This window comes from Punica granatum, chromosome 6 (assembly GCF_007655135.1).
Source record: "Punica granatum isolate Tunisia-2019 chromosome 6, ASM765513v2, whole genome shotgun sequence".
NCBI lineage: Eukaryota > Viridiplantae > Streptophyta > Magnoliopsida > Myrtales > Lythraceae > Punica > Punica granatum.
Genome location: NC_045132.1, coordinates 14,336,442 through 14,356,536, shown reverse-complemented (window position 1 = coordinate 14,356,536; position 20,095 = coordinate 14,336,442). Strand labels below are relative to the sequence as shown.

Sequence of the window (20,095 nt, the reverse complement as noted above, 5' to 3'; positions counted from 1 at the left end):
AAAATCCTTCCATGCTTTCCCATCCGAAGGATGACACATAACCTTGTCTTCTCTCTGGTTCTTGTAGTGCATGTCGTGTGTGGCGCTGAACTCTTTGACGCGAAAAGCCATTTTTACCTAGGAATAATGAGCAAGTAGTGCATTCTCTTAACAGGAACCCAGTCGCAACTATCCTTCTCCCCAGTGGACCATTCCATATACCGAGAGGAGACACAAAACTTACAAGCTATCGTCTCGAGTTGAGGCATCGTCCCCTACCATCTACTCTCTCCTTCTCAAGTTATCTTCCTTCATTTAACATTTAGCACAACTCGAGTTGATGTTACTTAATCATCAAGCTTTGAGTAGATTTATATGCTTCACGCTATTATTTTAATTATTAATTTTAAAAAGGTATTTGTTTTTGGAGGACTAAAAATAATGAAAAAGTAATTTTTATTTCAAGATATGTCATGTTGGTAAGAAGTTTAACTTTGAGACAATATTTGACAAACAAAAAAGAATTAGGACAAAAGAATAGCATAAAAAGTTTGAGGACCAAAATTAATTTTTTCTTAATAATTATTTTGATGAAACGATCTAAACAAAAAAATATTGGACGAAATTGAAACAAGAAAATGAAAAGAATTGAAACAAAAAAGTATTCAAAGGTATATGACGTAAACGATAAAAAAATAGAAAAAAATTAAAACAGAAAAGTAATCAAATTTAGAGGATTAATTGTATAATTTTTCCTAATTCTTAAATAAATAAATAAATAAAAAGAAAAGGTCGACATTGAGACGAAATGGGGAAGGAGAAAGGGAATGGGTCGACCCCCTCTCTTAATGAGACTAGGAGTGTGCACGGATACGGGGTATACCCGGAACCGGTCGAAACCTATCTGTTAGGGTGTGGTCCGGATAACTCATATTGAAAATAGGGTAAGATTCGGATATTAAAATCTGGTTTCGATTACGGATATTGCATATAAAGTACCCAGAACCGAAACCGGAACAGATACTCGGACCAAGATCACTAATTAAAAATAATAATACTGAACTGAAACAAAACCTAACCAAACCAGTAAGTAACCCACCCTATCATTCTCTTCTCTCTGTCTGAGACATTCCTAATTTCCCCCTTTCTCCTTATCTTTCTCCATTCCCGATTTCTTTTGAGCTCTAAACCTAGTCGCTGCCTACTATTTGGATTAGCTTTGCCGTCTCCATCTTCTCCATTCTCGATTTCCCCCTTTCTCCTTCTCCTTCTCGATTTCTAATATGAACTCCAAACCTTGCCACTGCCTGCTAGTTGGATTGACGTCGCCGTATCCACCTTCTCTTTAACCAGTTGCCGTTGCCTACTAGTTGGCTTGGCGTCGCCGTCTCCATCATCTCTCTAACTGCTGTCCCCATCTTCTCTCTAACCAGTAGCCACTGCCCACTAGTTGGCATTGCCGTCCCCATCTTTTCTCTCTCTTTGTGCCAAGGTGAAGTTTCGTTTTTTGTTGGTTTTCATTTTCTGGCGTCTGGTTCTTCGATTTAATTATCACTCCTGGCTTGTTAGCGAGGAAAAAAAAATTACAAATTATAAAAAGGATATTCGGAACCTGTCATATAATATAGGTTTCGAGTTGTTTTCGATTCCAGAATTCAACATGATAGGATTTGATAATAAAATCTTAGAACCTATCCCTTATAGGTAGGGTCCGATTATTGTGAAAAAAATAGGATACCTGGACCCGAACACCTCTAAATAACAACCCATCCCCGAGAAACCTGAAGATTTAAATAGTTAAAAAATGAATTAAAAAAGTTTTTGCCTTTCGATATCTTGGTGAGGAGATCCCACGGGAAGAGACTCGGTGTCAGAGTCATGCTAGAAATTGCTTTTGACAGCCCATTCTCTCTCTTCAAGTGGGCTTTCTTTCTTCTTCTCAATCCGGGCAAGTCCTGTGTCCTCAACCTTCTGAAGCTTCTCTGTTTAGCCGCTCACCCTCCATCGTTGCTAGTTGGCTGCCGATAAGCCACCCCCAGCCTCGGCTGCTCCGGCCAGCCCAGCCACGCAGGCTCTGAGCCTACTGATAGAGGTGACAGTTCTCAACCTCGGTATCCTTTCTTCTCTGTTTTAATTTTTGACCTTGAGTAGATTGATAGATTCGTCAATGGTTTACCTGATGGTCGAAGCAGGTGAGAGATGTGCTGTCTTCTTGTTGTTTTATTCACGGGGACAGCCTATGAAACTCTGCTTTGATGTTCTATTTTACAACATAATGGTTCTTTAAAATTGTTTTGAATGATATCGGTTTCTTCAAGCCACGCCGACTGATTATATGATTACGAATTGTTAGCGAATTTTTGATTATTCGCTTTCTTCTGGTTCTGGTTATCGTTTTGTATATGTAGCAGTGAGAAAGGTACAATTCCTTGCAATCAAGAACTTTAGAGTAATGGTTTGTTTGGGATTGGAGGATAAGGGTGGGAGTAGGGAGCGAAGGTACTTGCTATAAGTTTAATGCGACACGCAAGACGAGAAATATCCGTATTTGGGTTCCATTTTCTGTGAAAAGAACAGGCATAGTTCATCTTTCCTTCCATTGAAAAAAGAAGTCTCCTGGAGTACAATACAATACATGATTCATAAGTCTTAGTGGTTACTGAAATGAAGGATAACGGAAGACTAGGATGTCCTGTCAACGAATTCTTCGAAATTAACTAGACTTTTCTGCAACACTGATGTTATGTATGTCATTGCATGATGCATACCCTGCATTAATTTGCCATCTTTGTGAAAATTTGCGGCAGTTGGGTTTTGAAGGACATGGCAACAAGGGCACCAGCTTTTCTTCCTCCCTCCAGATTAGAAACTCAGAATTCTCATAATGGTGGTATTCCTCCTAGAGAACCTATAATACCTAGGAGGCCAGAGCTCTCTTTCTCCAAGCCATCTTGGATCGTGCGAACTGAGGCATGTTGAGTTTCCTTTTCGATTGGAATCAAGAAGCTTATTGCTTCTTGATTACTCGAGTGCTTTAATTATTTCGATCCCATGTATTCCTGTCCCTTCTACGTGTCTATGCTTTTGTTATTTAATCTTGGTCGCTACATCTGTTTGCCTCTTACAGTCTAACGTGCGTAAAGAAGCTAGAATGAGGCTGGATCCACCTTGTGTCGTATGTAAAGGCAGTGGAAGGATTGACTGCCACCCCTGTAATGGAAGAGGTCTTTCCTTTGAACTTCAGAAAGTAGTTTTTGTCACACAGTACTAGCTTCTTTCAAGGGAACTTTTCTTCTACAAGGTTTCATTTTCCATTAGTAAGCGATAGTAGTATCATATCTCCGTCGACAGGCAGGACAAATTATATTCACTTGGCAATGCTGCCAAAAGGCGCATGGCCGAAATGGTAAGTTACCAAGTCCTTTGTTTAATTTCTGAGGTGGAAAATATCTCTTTGACCAAAGTTAAGCTAAGATCAGGCTGATGATTCATATGCAGGTGCAGAAGGTGCGGCGGAAGTGGTCTTGACTACTGCTCGCGTTGCCTCGGTACAGGAGAATATCGGTACATAATGGGCTTCCGATTTATGGAGAGAGACACCAATAGCAATGGCAAATAGTAAGTTATACTGAGTCCACAATATCTGGAACCTCTTCTCCATGTACATAATGGGCATTATTTTGTCAGTAAGATACAAATTGCTGGAAGATTAAAGCGATAATTCCGTATAAGTATCGTTTAACCTTTTTCCTCTTTATATAGTATTGCACATCATCAAACACAGGATATAGTATTGTACATCATCATCACCAATGTTATGCTTAAGTTTTAGCTTTAGTTTCTACCCCTGAAGCATTCATTGGCCTGGACAGTTTATAGCCTTCAATAAGTACATGACAGATTTTCCTCTTAAACCCTTGCAAGTTCTCATTCTCTCATTCTCTCTCTCTCTCTCTTTTTTTTTTTTTTTTTTTTGTTTATTTTTAAATACGTTTCACCTCTGCAGGGAAAGGATTGTTTTGCTATGTGTCCTCTTGAATAATATGGAAGGCTTATCTCTCTCCCCCTCTCTGTTTTTGTTGTTCCATTGTGGAAAAGAAAGGAGACAAATACATACAAACTTATGTATACTGTATACCGTACAGCCAAATCTCTTTGTATGGGTTTATTTACAATTTCATTCTTTAACTCGCTTTGGAATTGTTAGGAAATTACACGAATTAATCTCTTTCAGAAGTTTAAAATGATAGGCGTTTTTATTTCTATTTGCGTTTTAAAATATTTTATTAATAGAACATTATCGATTCCAAATTTCCAAATACATACATTAGCTAAAAGTTTTTTTGATCAGTATATTAGCTAAAAGTTGGAAGTTAAACAACAGAGAATAGTTAATTAAACACTTAAAACAAAATTAATAATATATACACATATATACTACTAAAAAAGGGTGAACAAAAAAGTTCTGGTCTAATTTTTTATTTTTTTTCAAAGGCTATTGGATTAAAGGATAATATGGTAAATACACACCACATACTAATCGGCTTCCGCTTTTGCTCCATAAAAAGGGTGAACAAAAGTTCTGGTCTAATTTTTTAATTTTATTTAGAAAAGGCTATTGGATTAAAGGATAATATAGTAAATACACACCACATGCTAATCGGCTATCTGCTTGCTCCATATTTTTCTCACAATCTGACTCTATCCCAAATCTTCCTTCAACAGAGGCGGTGTGAGAATTATATTTCCCAGCAGCCGAATTACTTAGGCGTTGTTTGCATTCAAAATTTTTTTTAAACTTAATTCCACTCAACTCTGTTTATCTTCAATTCAACAATACAATTATTATATTTTTCTTTTTCTTCATTTTTTAATTGTTCAATTTAATTTTTAATACTAAATTTTCTCAACTATTCATTACTTTTTCTACAATTCAATGGCGCAATCATTACTTTCTCTCAACTATTTTTTTTTTTTTCATATTTTTCTCATAATTCAATAACACAATCATTACAAACCAATAAAAATCAAAACTCAACTCAACTTAACTTTAAAACCAAACACATTCTTATGCCACGTTTGGTTTTAAAGTAGGATTTTAAATCAGATTTTAATTTTAAAAAAGAGTGGTATAAATGATTATGTATGGGGTTTACCATTTGACTTTGTATGAGTTATTTTGTTTTGTTGTGGAAAAAAGAGTGGTATAAATGGGGCTCACCCTTTGACTTTGTATGAGCTATTTTGTTTTATTATTGGTAGAATTAAGTTAAAATGTAATTTTAAAATCACACTTTGAAACCAAACAAGCCATTAAATTCTCTCAACTATTCATTAATTTTTTACAATTCAACAATATAATTATTATTTTATCTCAACTATTCATTACTTTTTCCCATAATTCAACAACACAATCGTTACAACTCCAAATAAATGCAATTATTTATAATTGGAACGAAGTGAAGTTAAACTCTATTCCATTCCCAAATAAAGCCAACTGGGCATCCGTTCTCTTAATTTTCTTTTTAATTTTTTAATTTTAATTTTTGGTAATTAAAACTCTCCCAAGTAGCATCTAACTCTTTCTTTAATTAAGAAAAAAATATATAAATTACAGAGAAATGTTAGCATGTGCTCGATAACACAAAATAAGTGTTGAACTTAATCATTATTTTTTACCAATTAGCTAAGCAGGGGGCTTTTCTTCATTTATTATACCGGTGCCCTCAAAATTTTCCTTTGTTTTCAAATTAATCCACCCCTGTGCGCCCAGACCGATAGAGAGAGAGAGGGGAGAGGCTACTCAGTGCCCCCTCACCTTGCCACCATCGATTCCAAGTGGTGTTGGCCCAATCGCCGGCCACCACGAGAGAGAGGGAGGAGATTTGAAAAACTCTCGGCAGTGGTGGCCGGCTTCAGAGAGAGAGGGGGGAGGAGGATATACGGGTGGTGGTGGCCCCTAACGAGGTCATCGGTAGGCTCTATGCTTGCCGGCGACCTTGTCTATAGCGGTGGTGGCTAGCCGATGAGCCACCACCGCCCCCTTCCTCAGATGATATCGCAAATTTGATCTCTTTTTTATTTGTTTTTTTAAATAATAGAAGGGAGTCAAAGTACAAATAAATAAAATATTGGACTTCTAAATAATATACTATCAAAGATCTTAAATTCTGACCGCTTATTTTACCAAACAATTTTGATTCAATCAATTAAGCATTTATTTTATTAAGCGTTTAATTTTTTAGTATTTAATTTTAAGTTTCAAAATTTTAAGTCCAAACAAAGTGTAAAGGTTTGAGAAAAAAATAATGTGATATTGGAAATTGTAATGAGAGGAGAGAGGAAGGAGTAACCGTGAGATGGAGAGAGGAGTGGGAGAGCTAGAAATAGAAGAGAGTGAAAAGTGGAGAGAAAGTTGTATTGGTGAGCACTTCTCATCTTTGCCGGAGCACTCGATATATTGCAGGAAGCAGCATTAAGGCATGGATTTACATGAGCGATGCATTTGGTTGAGCTGTTAAAGAAGGAAATTATGATTTCATCGTATACGGATCGGTTGAAGCGTTTTCAGTCCAACAATGAGAGGAGTTTACTTCATGCTGTTGTGGACGCAAATCTTTATGTTCTAAGTATGGGATTTGGCGGGACAACGAGGTTCCACTGAAAATTTGTGTCTATACTCGAGACACAAAAATTAGTGTCCATGGCAATATGGTGTAAGTTGCACTCATTCGGACGAAAATGTTTCAGTCAGTCCGCATTGATTTACAATGAAATCAATGTCTCTTTTTCAACAAGTAGAACTAATGCAGCTCTCATGTAATCAATGATATTGATTCCCGTTATATATACGAACTTCGACTGAAAAACGAAAGCACTCACCACCAATTTCCATGAAAATTATTGAGATTATAGCTAGTTGGTTACTTAGGTTTACTTGATAAAAAGGATGATTATAATTGTTTTTATGGCAGTCGGAATGTCTAGGGGATCTCTTAGTTTGACGAAAGTAGTTCATAGTCTCATCAATTGATCACTCCAACATTGGAAAAGTTCTGTCAGGCAGTTGAAATTTCCTTTCTTTAAATGATTTCTCGTCTGTCAGAGTTGAAATTAGTGGCGTCACCCCATGTTTCTCTTATCAGATAAAGAGAGAGTTCATTAAAGAACCCTAAAATATAGTTTTTTTTCTTGTTGTATTGCTACCATGTTAAAGGCTTAGAACTTTTGTTTTCACCTTGCAATGGAGAAACCGTTATGGGAAACAATTCCGGGGTCAAGAAGAGCGCTGCTACTCCTAGTCCAAAATTTTCATCCTAGGTTCGCACAGATTGCCTCGTTGAGTTGTGGCTCGTGGGGACGTTGTCTGAAGGGGTACTAGGGCCTCCATACCACTGCGCAGGTATGGAAGCTTTAACTGAGCACCTTGCTCAGAATTCTGTCGCTCGTGAATTCGACTTGCTTACTCAACTTCATCATGTCAAAAAAGGAGACAAATCCCTGCTGTAATACCTTCGTGCTTTTGAGTTAATTTGCCATCAGTTATGTGCTATTAGAAAACCTATTTCAGAGATTAATAAGGTTTTCAGATTGCTGGAAGGACTTGGGGATAAGTACGAGTCCATAAAGATGACAATGCTCCGTCCTCCCAGCCCATCCTATGCTAATGTTGTTGGTCAGCTCCAAAGCTATGAGCTGAGGAACAAGAAGTTCGTCAGTGCAGTCCTTCCAGCTCATTCTGTCGCTTTTGCAGTAAAAACACAATGGGAAATTGAAATTCCAGTAGAGGTCGAGGCACCCCTCGAGGCAGGAACTCATTCAATCGTGGAGGACGCCCTCCGCAGTATCAGAACAAGGATCAGACCGGACAGAATCAATCTGGTTCAAACAAGTCGTGGATTCCTACATGTCAGATTTGCAAGCGGCACGAATATACTGCATTGTGATGCTACCATAGGTTCGAGAATAGCCATCAATCTATTGATGCTCCTCAAGCTTTGGCTGCTCTCAATATATCTGACTCGGCTGATGAGGAATGGCACCCCAACACCGGAGCCAATATTCATGCCACCAAAAGTACAGGTAAATTAAAAAATCAGGTTCCTTATCGTGGCTCGGACAGTTTTGATGCTAAGGCAATCTCTGCTGCGTACATGGAGAATTATGATTGAGAGAAGCCCAAGCTCCATAAGCCCGAGAGGAAGAAGTCTGAGAATAAGAGGCCTACATGTGCATCCCAACACGTGAAGGCCGGAATAAGCTGATATGGTTGGAAGGAGAAGTCAGGCATAATTGAGTAGAGAAGTCAGCTATTCATTAAAGAAGTAGTTGGTTGTAATCTGCCGCATACGCTTTGATCCTCTCCCATTGAAGGCATGCTACATGTGATCTTTGTTTTTTGGCTCCCAGTAGACATGATTCTATGAAAAGGCAGTGGAAATTTTCATGTTAGAGTGAACCGATAACCCTGCAAGTTAAAACCTATCCATATATAATAATCATATATGCCTTCCATTTCAAACCACATCTCCAATGTCTCGTTAGGGATCTGACCTCATGTAGCCCAAGGACCATAAAACTTGTCAGTGAATATGTTCACGAGGGGACTGATGCCTTTGTTCGAGGGACAAAACCTGCATTGAACAATCAATGATCATAAAGCAGTCATATCATCATTTAATCACATTTGTAATGTTTTACAGAAAAAGAAAGAAATTATAGTGACTCGATGCATCAATTTAATAGCTCATTAAAAATTAGTCTTTACGTCTTCAATTATGCAACTCATTTCGGTTTGGAGAAATAAGGTGGCATCAAAACATTGCATCATTTGTCACGTTGTTATTAGTGGTCACACGAAATGTCACGTGATGAGAAGTTTTCTCCATCGTACGTGCCACTTCTCAATGTATCGTTTTTAATATACTATATATGGATATATATAGAATCTTGCCTCATTATACTTCCTGCTACTTCAATATTCAACTGTTACGATTACAGGAGGGGATTTTAGTGTAGTGTCACAAGATACAGACTCAAAACCAAAATATTCTGAGTTCAATCATCACCGGTGAGATTTATATATCCTTCTAGTTCAATTTATTTTTAATTCTTATATTATGCCAATGAACCTCCTTTATGACAAAAAAAAAAACCTATTACAATCTTACATTGGTAATGCAAGTTTACACAAAACTGTTCTCTTTGGCAAAATCTAATATCTGATTTGTTTTCTATTGGATTAGATTTTCCCTATGGTAATCCCATAAAAATTGGGTCACTAAATCGAAGGGGCAACATTTTATCACGTGTCTTCTACCTCCTTATTCTCTCTCTCTTTTTTTTTTTTTTGATAAGTCTACTTCCTCAAGTTCCCCAAGATCTTTGGAGAATGGGGAAGATCTGGTACAATTCTTGGTGGTTGGACTACGCTATACGGGATGCGGTTGGAGAAAAAAATATTGTATTTCCTTATAAACATATACAATGAGGATTGTTCCTTCTCTTATTGATCTGTTATAGCAGCTAAAAAATTTGGTCAATCAAACATGCGTATTCCATCAGAGAAGTTTGAAAAAAGTAATAACACTAATTCCTAATTGAATAATTGGAGAAAAAAATTGTGTCAAGTTATATATTGCGGGTGAGAGAGACAAGAGAAATCTAATTAGACATATAAGTCACGAGTATGAAATGATTGGCGATGCTAGGGCCAAAGACTTGCAAGGGCGGGAAAGACATGATGGCGCGTCGAACAAGGTTAATAAGATGAACACGACTTCTGAGCAAAAACACTTCCAATAGTTAGCCAAACAAAAAAAAAACTTTCAATAAAGTTATAGTTTCCCATGCAAGGAATTCAAAGCATCTTCACGACAATGCCGATTATCCTCGTATGCTTGAGAGTTCCACAGGGAGAATAAAGACAAGCTTTCAGATTCAATTTCTCCCTAAACAATAGGGGGTGCATCGTTGCAATTGAAACTACAGGGGCCTCATTGAGGAACATGAAAAAATGTAAGGACGGAATTGAAATTAACCCCAAAAAGGGCTGTAGGAATGATAAAAATAGTGACAGCATCCAAAACAGTTGGACGAGAAAAGAGAGGAGCAGAAAGCAGAGCAGAGTCTCCAATGGCCACTCTTTCTTCTTCTCCATCTGCTTCTGCTTCTGCTTCTGCTTCTTCTTCTTCTTCCTCATCCTCTCTTCTCTTCTCCTCGAGGCTCCGTCCTTCCTACCATAAGCTCCTCTCCCTCTCCTCTTCACCACCTTCCTCCCCCTCCCTCTCCATTTCCTCCTCCTCCTCTTCCTTCTTCTCCCATTTCCCCGTTGCTTCCCAACTCCGGAGCTCCCGCGCTCGCTCTGGTAATATTTCCTTCACGGTCAATGCCGCTGCTGCAGGGAAGAAGAAGGTCCTGATCGTCAACACCAACAGTGGGGCTCATGCTGTGATCGGGTTCTACTTTGCCAAGGAGCTTCTGGGCTCCGGGAACGATGTCACCATTTTCACCGTCGACGAAGAGACCTCCGACAAGATGAAGAAGCCCCCCTTCAGCCGATTCTCGGTATGTTTCAAAATTCAAAATATATAGTTCTGGTGACAATAATAGAATTGCGCAATTTTCGTAATTTTACTGGGAGAAGGATTGGCAAGTGCAGATACAATTTCAAGAAAATAATGTTGGAGTTAATGCTGCAGGAAATCGTGAGTGCGGGAGGCAAGACGGTGTGGGGAGACCCAGCAGACATAGGGAACGTTGTCGGAGGAGAAGCCTTTGATGTGGTTTTAGACAACAACGGCAAAGATCTCGATGCTGTGAAGTTCGTATTGTTCATTCGATAAGCTTTTTTTTAATGTTGACTGCTGCTATATACCAGAGTACCATTAGATGTTTGATGAGCTTCCAAGTAATGTTACGGGAAAAATAAATTGTAGATGAAGCGGGGTACATAACAGGAGTCGATTATATGTTCAGAACAAATCCTTTCATGATTCATTAGTAGTAGTTAGCGAAACAATTAACCGTGATTAGAGAGGATTCAGCTCTGTTATGCTTCCCTGCGTGCAACATGTCCACGATTAGATGATAATGTGTTGATGTTGTGATGATCTAGGCCGGTGGCAGATTGGGCAAAGAGTTCGGGAGTGAAGCAGTTCTTGTTCATCAGCAGCGCTGGGATCTATAAGCCGACTGACGAGCCACCTCATGTTGAAGGGGTATGTTTAGGCGGGCGTGAACTATCGATTCCTCATTACGTATTCTGATCTGTACTTAGCCGGACCATGTTTTCTTGAATTTTGCAGGATGCTGTAAAGGCTGATGCCGGTCACGTTGGAGTAGAGAAGTACATGGCTGAGATATTTAGCAACTGGTCAGTGTTTCGACCACAGTACATGATCGGTTCCGGCAACAACAAGGACTGTGAGGAGTGGTTCTTTGATCGTAAGTCCTAACCTCTGGCTAAAGCTTCTAACAGAGTCCAACCGGTTTTGTTTCGATGACTATTTTGTTTTCGATTCAGTTTTCTCTTCTCGTTGGTGTTTTCTCCAGCTCAAACAAGCAAATCCTTCGTATTACATCAAAAGCACATTTTTCTGCGGGGGCTGGCTGAAATTCTTTATTTATCCCATGAACTGACGGATAGGGACTGACTATTTGATTTCATTCTGCAATGTTTGAAATGGAGCAGGAATTGTTCGAAACAGGCCAGTTCCCATCCCCGGGTCAGGGATGCAACTTACGAACATTGCTCATGTTAGGGACCTCTCCTCTATGCTCACCCTGGCAGTCGAGAACCCAGGGGCTGCATCGAGCAACATTTTTAACTGCGTGAGCGACCGAGCTGTGACTTTAGATGGAATGGCAAAGTTATGCGCCCAAGCCGCAGGTCTCCCAGTCAACATCGTCCATTACGACCCGAAAGAGCTCGGGATCGATGCGAAGAAAGCATTCCCTTTCCGTAACATGGTAACAGCACATCTTTGGAACTGATAACTACTCCATTTTTTTATGAAAATTATTTTGATTCGAAAAGTGTGTTCATTGGACCTGTTATCTTCTCCTGGTATTCGGAACTCAGTACGACATTTCCTATTTGTGGCCTTCTGCAGCACTTCTACTCAGAGCCAAGAGCAGCAAAAGACATTTTGGGGTGGAAAGGGACTACAAACCTCCCAGAAGATCTCAAGGAGCGGTACGAAGAGTATGTAAAGATCGGGCGCGACAAGAAGCCCATGAAGTTCGAGTTGGACGACAAGATCCTCGAGTCTCTCAAGGTTCCGGTGCCCGCTTAATCGAGCAAGACTCTCCCTTTCAAAATCCATGGGTTCTCTGAGATAGTTTGACGTGATCTTGCTTCATGATTTGTAGCCATATGATGTGTACTAGTCGTGGCTCAGGGGATAGTCCACCAATCTAATTACAAAATAAAAAAAATTTCGTTCGACAATCAAAAGTAAAACAAAATTAATAAAATAAACAAACACCCTTTACGATAGAGGAAGGTACTTTCTAAGACCTTGCGTATATGAGTAAAAGGCACATCACCAATCTTGAGAAAGAACACGAGGGAAAAAAGCAAAAATTAGGAAAAACTAAAAAATTTTAATAGGATAAAAATGAGAGAAAAATCGAGGATAAATTTAATCAACTCATAGGGATAGAGAAAAAATCAAGGCATAAATTTAATCAACTCACTTACATCTAGGTATAGATGTACAGCTTGGTTTAGTTGTAAATGTATTGTTTGAGAGCTAAATAGGCTCATATATATGTATATGATAATTCATATTTATAACTATCATAAAGAAACTAGATAAAATATAATCTAATTTGTTTTCATTTTCGGTAATCAAATCTGATTTGTTTTTTGAAAAGAAAATCTAATTCATATATATCTATAAAATATTATCTAATCTATTTTTTAAAAATAGATTACTATAAAACATATAATCTATATATAATTTTTCTTCCTATATATACTGAAAGTTTTCATGTAATATATACTTATTTTCATGTATTGATGTTATGAAATATTAATATTAATTTTTATTTAAAAAATCAAGATCATTAAATAATATCTATACAAGAAATAACATCTTCTCATTTATTTCAATGTTACATAAATTATAAAAATTAAAGAAATCAAGAATCGGATTTTAAGATGAGATATCCTTAAAAATATTTTTATTAAAAATAATTAAGTAAAAACCAAGAAATTTCCTTTTAGAAAATATATGCTAATATATACTTATTTGAAGTTAATATTGATGTGATGAAATATTAACTTTTATTTTAAAAAATTCAAGATTATTAAATAATATATCTATAAATAATAATATCATCTCATATATTTCAAATACATTATGTTATATAAAGTTAAAAAGTAAAGAAATCAAAAAATTGCCTTTTATGTTAAGATATCTTTAAAAACTATTTTTTATTAAAAATAATTATAAAAATAAAAATATATAAATAAAAACCTGAAAATTCCTTTTAGAAAATATATACTAATATATACTTATTAAATTCCATTTAGAAACCTAGTGTTCTAAGGCCATATATTAATATATTTATATTATGTATGAATACATACTAATAGACACTTATTTTGATGTTTATATTTATGTGATGAAATGTTAATTTTTATTTTAAAAATTGAAGATTAGGAAATTATATCTATCTATACATTTAATAAAATCTTCTCATTTATTTTAAATAAATTATGTTATATAAATTATTAAAATTAAAGAAATCAAGAAATCGAATTGTATGATGAAATATCTTTAAAAAATATTTTTATTAAAAAATATAATTTCGAAAATAAAAAAGAAAATGAATTATTTGATGAGATATCTTTAAAAAATATTTCTTTATTAAAAATAACTAGGAAAAAAAAGATAAAAACCTACAAAATTCCATTCAAAAAATTCATATTGCCTTTAATTGTAGATCAGCATAATATCAAAAAGATTTTATGATATTTTCGATCTTTTTTAAATGAAAGATTATAACCAAAAATAATTTTGGAAGATTTTGTTACTAATTTTATAATAAAAGATAATTTTAAATTTTAAAAACTCAAAAATTCGAGAAAATACCATTCAGAAACTGAGCATTCTGAGGTCATCTGGTCAGGCCCACCTGTATCTTACTTATATTAAGATATATATCCGCTTAGCAGCGTAACAACTCGTCTCTTATTTCATATTCTTTACAACCAAAAATCCCACTTATATCGTTTCTGCAGTTGAAGTCCAGTGTTCGACCCTTTTAAAATCTATAACCCTAAAACCCTTTCAAAACCTGACTGAGTAGGGCTTGACAGTTGAACTGAAATATGATGGCCTACTCATTCAGGTATTGAATTCATAATGCTTGAATGCGATTCACTTACTTATAAAGTTGAACACGGAGCCCAAGAATTGGTCCTGATTCATTCGGTTTTGATCGACAGAGTCACTGAGATACAAGTTTAATACCCGAACAGAAATCTCGGATTCAAAGAGAACGTCACATAAATCTTATGAACATAGTAATCTCATACCAAGTAGAGCTCTTTCAGGGGAAATTTTCCCACTAAAGTCTGACCTATGATCTCTAAGCAAATTAGACAAAAAGTATGTTCGACACTGAACTAGCCAACAAGGAGCAAAATTTCTTAAATTTAGATGCCCCGATGGAAGTGTTTCCAAGTATGGAAATCCAACCATATCCTACCTTCTAATGCTTGATTTCGAGGTCCTTAAGCTTTGCTTCCAATTCATCCTCGTGCGGACCACCCTCCTGCTCATCACCCTCCTCCTCGTCCAGATCCTCCCCCTCAGGATCGTTCTCATCAAGTGGGCCCAGCATATCCGGACAGCTCTTAAATATCTCCTTCACCTCGTCGACTCCCTCATCAGATATGAAATTTGCATTGATGTTCAGCAACTTGAACCCAGGCTTCTGCACGACTGCCTGGGCCAGTACCCGGGCCCCTGCCCGTCTAATCGAGTTCGTGCTTAGGTCCACTTCAACCAACTGCCCATGACCCTCCTCCAACGCCTTCCCAATCAAGACTGCTCCTTCATCCTTCAGCTCATTCTCAGAAAGGTTCAACTTTGTTATGAACTGTTTTGCTGCAACACAGGCCGCTATGGAGGGCACAACCTTCGCCGTGATATCATTACCTGCCATCTCAAGGACTTCCAGAGAAGGTGCTGACTCCTTTAGGGCATTAGCAAGTGATTCCGCTCCCTCATCCTCCAAGTTCAGGTAACTGAGGTAAATCTCAGTTAAATCGGGAAATACAGGAATAGCCCTACTCAGGGATAATCCAGCTTCAACCCCAAACATGTTGTCCCGAAGATCAAGCTTCTTCATTCTGCTACAGCTCGCAAGGGCCTCTGCTAGGGCAACTCCTCCCTCAGACCCAACTCGAGTGGAAGAGCACCGGAAATCCTCTAGAGCTGGGGACTTCTTCACTATCTCGGAAATGGCAACAGCACCCTCATCTCCCGTCATATTATTGTGAAAGTGAAGGATCTGAAGATTTTCAGTAGAAGGAAGCAGCTCGCAAACTGCTTTTGCAGCTTCCTCCGAAATGCCATCATTCATCAAATAAAGTTCTTGCAAGTCATTCTGCGATTTAATAAGCGGCCCAAATGCCCTCACACCCTTCTCTCCCAAAGCATTGTTGGAGAGATTCAGATACCTCAGAATACATCCTTCGAGCGCTGAAGAGAAGATATTCATCACCTCCAGAGCTTCAGTCTCAGGCCGTCCAGCAATGAAGTCAGACAAATCCAATTCAATCAATTGATCTTTGAGGGATGCTAGAATGGGCCCCGCAACACGAGCAGCATCCAGTCCAAAGCTCCTGTTGCTAAAGCAGATTCGCTTGTATGAATTTCCATGCTCCTTGAGCGGTTTAAGTATCTCCTCAGCTTCTTCTGCATCAATAAACGCTCTTCTACCTCCTGAAATATCGAAAACCGTTTCTTTTGCTGCAATACCTCTCTCGGAAAGGGCCACCTCCCCTTCAACCTTAGCTCTCGGGCCTCTCTTAATTGCTTCCAACATTAGTTTGCTGGACTCCTTAGCATAGAGCCGAACAGCTGAGCTCCCATCACCGTCGGGCTCCTTCTCATACAGTTGAGTTGCTGCTGCAAAGGCTAATTCCTCAATTTTCTTTGCATCCTCCTCTGCCTCTTCTTTGCTCAAGAGGCCATACTTTCTTGAAAGGACCGAGGGGGTAATCAGGTTCTTAGTCATCCGTTCCACGAGCATTAGCCTCGTGCTCTGGGTTGGGGGCCACAGCTTGATTGAAAGCGGCCTCTGCTGAAATCTTTGTGCGGAGGAGTCCATGCCGGTCACCTGAGACCATTTCATGACAACTCATATAATTAAATGAGAACAAGATCGTAAATAGAGGACAACATAAGGAAGAAACTAAATAAGTTCATAAAAAGTGAAAATTTAATGATTAGTTTATTTAGCACGAGCAGGCAATAGCACAATTGTTTTTAGAGAAGTTACTCATCGAAAAGAAATCGGTCAACATATGAGAAGAAACTGTTTGAATGCAGAATGTAGCACTTTGAAAGTTGCATAATTCATAAACAACTTTCAATGCAGAAAGTTCAGGGTCAAAAACTTAAAGAGAGAATCTTGAGAAAAGTAGTTAAACTTCTAAAAAAGAACCACATAAGTATGAGAAGTCTTCCGAGCATAAGCAGTCACTTACAACTCCAGAGCAAAAACCCTAGCCTCATCTTGCACTCCAACTTTTAAGGACATTGTAATGAAATGTCTGCAGATTCACATGGGATTCCATGTGCCCCATGCTACTTAGATGAGAGCGTAAGCTAGTGATGCTTTCGGATACTGGACTCTCCATTAGGGAGGATTTTATTGGCCCAAGCACAATAATATTCCCATTCACATAGCATATAAGGTGGTAATGGAATGCAAGAAAATCGCAATCTATAGCCAAAAAATTTTGCATGTAATTTTTCTCATGTGGTTCCAACCATGAACTGCTTACAAACTACTAAATTTCTCATTCATCACTAGTACTTTTTGTCTCAATCAAGTTATAACCTTGATTTTCATCTCCTATCACAGTATGTCAATCTCAAACCTCATCAAGCCTCCATTTAACCAGACCAGCACACTACCCCAGAATGTCATCTTCAAGAATACATACTGATCTCAGAAAATTGAGAGGAAGAGTATATGACAAGCTCTAACAGATGAGGCTGAGCTTTTTCACCGCTAGATTTATCCAAGGCTACACGACAAGCATCATAAAAGCAAATCAAACTTCCCTAGGTAAATGTAATGGCCGAAAAATTCATCCACATATCAGATATAGCTTACCTAAGACATTCCCAAACTTAGATACAGATGTTCCGCTGGTTAGTCAGCAAATTCAAACAATTCTGATTGATACTGAAAGCTAATTTGATCCATATTTCCGTGAGAAACTCTTTGCAGAAGCCTTTTCCTTAGCGCTTAAAAAAACAATTTACTCAAACCAGAAACTTTTAATTCATTATCATGTTGCTCTGTACATAACTTGATTTGAAAACAACCTTCTTATTCTCAATTATTCGATTTGTGAGCTCTCTTCTTTGTATTTTGCTGCATTCTGATGGTGAGATACTCTCACGATATTTAAGAATTTGGGATGGTGATTCCACATTATTCCTCAATCATGCATTTCATCTTAAATCTTTTCCCTTTTTATTTGTTAATATGTTGCTCTACAGATTTCAAGATGGCTTACAATCCAAGGATGTCTCACCACGACACTTTTTAAGCTTAGAACCATAACCACTCTTCTTTTTCATCTAATTCTGGCTAAATCAAATATACCAGAGTTTGTGTAGTAAATATTGACAAACCCAGTAAGCAGCACAATAATAAAAACATATTAAAAATTACTAAGGCATCAGGATTTTTTTTTCATAGCAAAATTTGATAAGTTAAAAAGGAGAAAAACAAAGACAAAGCCGATGGCGCTGCCATTAACAAAAACACTGTACAGATTGAGTTCTATGCCCAGCACACGACCATTTGAATTGTGGATCAATAAATATATACATAGATACATACATATATACGTGTGTATGTGTGTGTGTGTGTGTATAATATGAAGCAACAAGTTTAGAGATCGAGAAAATCTGAACCACATCAAGATGCATACTCAACATATTGATTATTCTAAATCTTATAGACAAATTTCTAGAATACAAAGTTGTTCATACGTCACCAGGATATCTGTTATTAAATGAACTACTATCTTCTATTTCATTCATGCAGAGGAACCTCCACTGGACAATTCGTACATAGGACAGAGGAAATATTGTGACAATTCCCTTTACTGATATGGTATTTTATCTTCAGAATTTTACACCTAAAGCAAGCGGTTGCTCCTTTCCTTTCTCAAGAGGAGAAGATCAGCAACATTTGTTGTCAGATGGTGAACCACATCAATCTTTCTAAGCAACAAAGGTCTACCCCCCCGTTATGGACGTGTAATCATTATTTGTGGCGCGTGTCATGCTAAGTAAAGTCAAGGGCAAAGCCATACGGCCTTTTTTTTAAGCTCGGTAGGCGATTTCACAACTGAAGCAATCCGTTGCATCAGGGATGAATGACCCATAGGGGACCTCACAAATATAAATTTTGTTCAACTTCGTTGGCATATATTCGCATTCCACCACTTCTACGAAGGCCCTCATGGGCATGTGCTCTGATTTAGTCAGACTGAACATCTTTCTCCCGAAACAAATCGTAGCCCGAATTACTCGTAGAACTGACATTAACAACACACCGAATAAACTACCCAAAGCTGACATTTCATTTCTCAACCAGAACCCCATTCACCAGTGCCGGCCCCAAATGAATTACCAGATCCACGCGAAGCGGCGAAAGGGAAAAACTGTAACTTTTGTCAGCAGAAACCAAAAGGCGGCAGCAGCAAAACCAGTCTGTTAAGAAATTCGGGGCAAGGGAAAAGGAAACGAAGAGGGAACAAGCAGCTAAGCAATCGCGAACAAGTAAGTACCTCAAAAGGAACGAAACCCCCAGAAACCTTCTCCGAAAGCAAAGCTAGCCAGGGGATTGCAACGGCAAAACCCTAAGAGAGAGAGAGAGATCTGATGTTAAGGTCGGAAATGGCCGATTGAAATCGGGAATATTCAAGAAGAGGATGAATGGTTTCTTCACGTGCGGAGGATGGAATTTGGAGGGAAAATTCTTCTCTTCTGTGCTCTCGGCCTCTCTCTCTATCGCAGTCTCACATTTCAATTTCAATTTCAATTTCAAGTTTCAATTAGACAAAAACTCCAAGGAGCCCTTCGTTTTCACCCAAAAGTTTTAATTCCAATTCAGTTACTAAAGTTTGCTCCCTTCCCGTTCTAGCCCTTCACAGTTACTATCATTTCTTTCAATTTGACCCTCTTAGTTCATCGCAAGTCTCCACATATTAAATTTTGGACAAATTGCGGAAAAAAAGATCATCAAATTTCACTTTTTTCTCTCAGGTTTGTCACCGAGTTTCCCTCTTGCTATAAAAGATTATCACGTTTCATTTTCTTCTCTAATTTATCACGTCGTTAGACAACAGTGACAATTCCATCCAAGTGCTAACATGGAGGCTAGCAGTGCTCGTGTGGCACTTTAATCTGATGAAAATTTATTAAAAGGAATTGAAAAGTAAAAAAACTAGTACTAAGGGAGGGGAAGGGATGTTGGAGCCACTAGTCCCTTCCCCCTCGCGAGGGTGATGAAGAGAGAGAGAAAGGGAGGACATATCTGGTAGGTGGCGCCTCGTCAGGGGCCATTGCCCCAGTATGATGTCACGCGACAGCTTCTGATATCGTCGTCGACACTAGGCAAGAGGCGATGGCGCGCCTATGAGGTATTGCTGCCCCAGACCAATTCCCAAGAGGGAAGGGGAGGACAAAATGGGCAGTGGTCCTTCGTTGAAGGCCACCACCGCCCCAAACGGGGATCTTATAAGGGTAATGACCTCCAACGAGACACCATAACCTATAGATGTAGAGAGAGAGGGAGGATTATCCAAGCGAGATCACAAGGATAGGGGCAATCACTCTAGCAAGGT

At 38.2% G+C, this 20,095-nt stretch overlaps 3 protein-coding genes across 4 annotated transcripts; 2 read left to right on the top strand and 1 right to left on the bottom strand.

Annotated features, from left to right (window-relative positions):
- The first annotated feature begins 1,659 nt into the window (after window positions 1-1,659).
- Window positions 1,660-8,430, top strand: LOC116211806 (chaperone protein DnaJ). 2 transcript variants are annotated; one of them, XM_031546319.1, is made up of 6 exons: window positions 1,660-2,071; window positions 2,787-2,949; window positions 3,107-3,203; window positions 3,331-3,385; window positions 3,478-3,597; window positions 7,229-8,430. In XM_031546319.1, coding segments are annotated over exons 2-6 (420 nt in total). In that variant the 5' UTR covers window positions 1,660-2,071; window positions 2,787-2,802; the 3' UTR covers window positions 7,230-8,430. The 2 variants fall into 2 exon arrangements, with proteins under 2 accessions (XP_031402179.1, XP_031402177.1); XM_031546317.1 differs by lacking the exon at window positions 7,229-8,430 and adding an exon at window positions 3,986-4,167 and having other exon boundaries at window positions 1,767-2,071.
- Window positions 8,431-10,069: 1,639 nt separating this feature from the next.
- Window positions 10,070-12,421, top strand: LOC116210024 (chloroplast stem-loop binding protein of 41 kDa a, chloroplastic). The gene is made up of 6 exons (XM_031543811.1): window positions 10,070-10,545; window positions 10,680-10,801; window positions 11,096-11,198; window positions 11,286-11,424; window positions 11,672-11,949; window positions 12,093-12,421. The coding sequence occupies exons 1-6, from the start codon at window positions 10,114-10,116 to the stop codon at window positions 12,273-12,275; spliced, it is 1,257 nt and encodes a 418-aa protein (XP_031399671.1). The 5' UTR covers window positions 10,070-10,113; the 3' UTR covers window positions 12,276-12,421.
- A 1,973-nt stretch (window positions 12,422-14,394) lies between these two features.
- On the bottom strand, window positions 14,395-19,290 carry LOC116211539 (RAN GTPase-activating protein 1). Its single transcript, XM_031545978.1, has 3 exons — window positions 19,198-19,290; window positions 19,037-19,108; window positions 14,395-16,338 (listed from the first exon to the last, which is right to left on the bottom strand). The coding sequence occupies exon 3, from the start codon at window positions 16,327-16,329 to the stop codon at window positions 14,704-14,706; it is 1,626 nt and encodes a 541-aa protein (XP_031401838.1). The 5' UTR covers window positions 16,330-16,338; window positions 19,037-19,108; window positions 19,198-19,290; the 3' UTR covers window positions 14,395-14,703.
- Between the last annotated feature and the right edge of the window lie 805 nt (window positions 19,291-20,095).

Excerpts from the sequence above, each read along its gene's own strand:
- LOC116211539 (XM_031545978.1), bottom strand. The coding sequence starts at position 16,329 with ATGGACTCCTCCGCACAAAGATTTCAGCAGAGGCCGCTTTCAATCAAG.
- LOC116211806 (XM_031546319.1), top strand. The coding sequence starts at position 2,803 with ATGGCAACAAGGGCACCAGCTTTTCTTCCTCCCTCCAGATTAGAAACT. Across the intron at positions 3,204-3,330 it reads CCACCCCTGTAATGGAAGAG|GCAGGACAAATTATATTCAC; the intron begins GTCTTTCCTTTG and ends CTCCGTCGACAG. Across the intron at positions 3,386-3,477 it reads AAAGGCGCATGGCCGAAATG|GTGCAGAAGGTGCGGCGGAA; the intron begins GTAAGTTACCAA and ends ATTCATATGCAG.
- LOC116210024 (XM_031543811.1), top strand. The coding sequence starts at position 10,114 with ATGGCCACTCTTTCTTCTTCTCCATCTGCTTCTGCTTCTGCTTCTGCT. Across the intron at positions 10,802-11,095 it reads AAAGATCTCGATGCTGTGAA|GCCGGTGGCAGATTGGGCAA; the intron begins GTTCGTATTGTT and ends GTGATGATCTAG. Across the intron at positions 11,950-12,092 it reads CATTCCCTTTCCGTAACATG|CACTTCTACTCAGAGCCAAG; the intron begins GTAACAGCACAT and ends GGCCTTCTGCAG.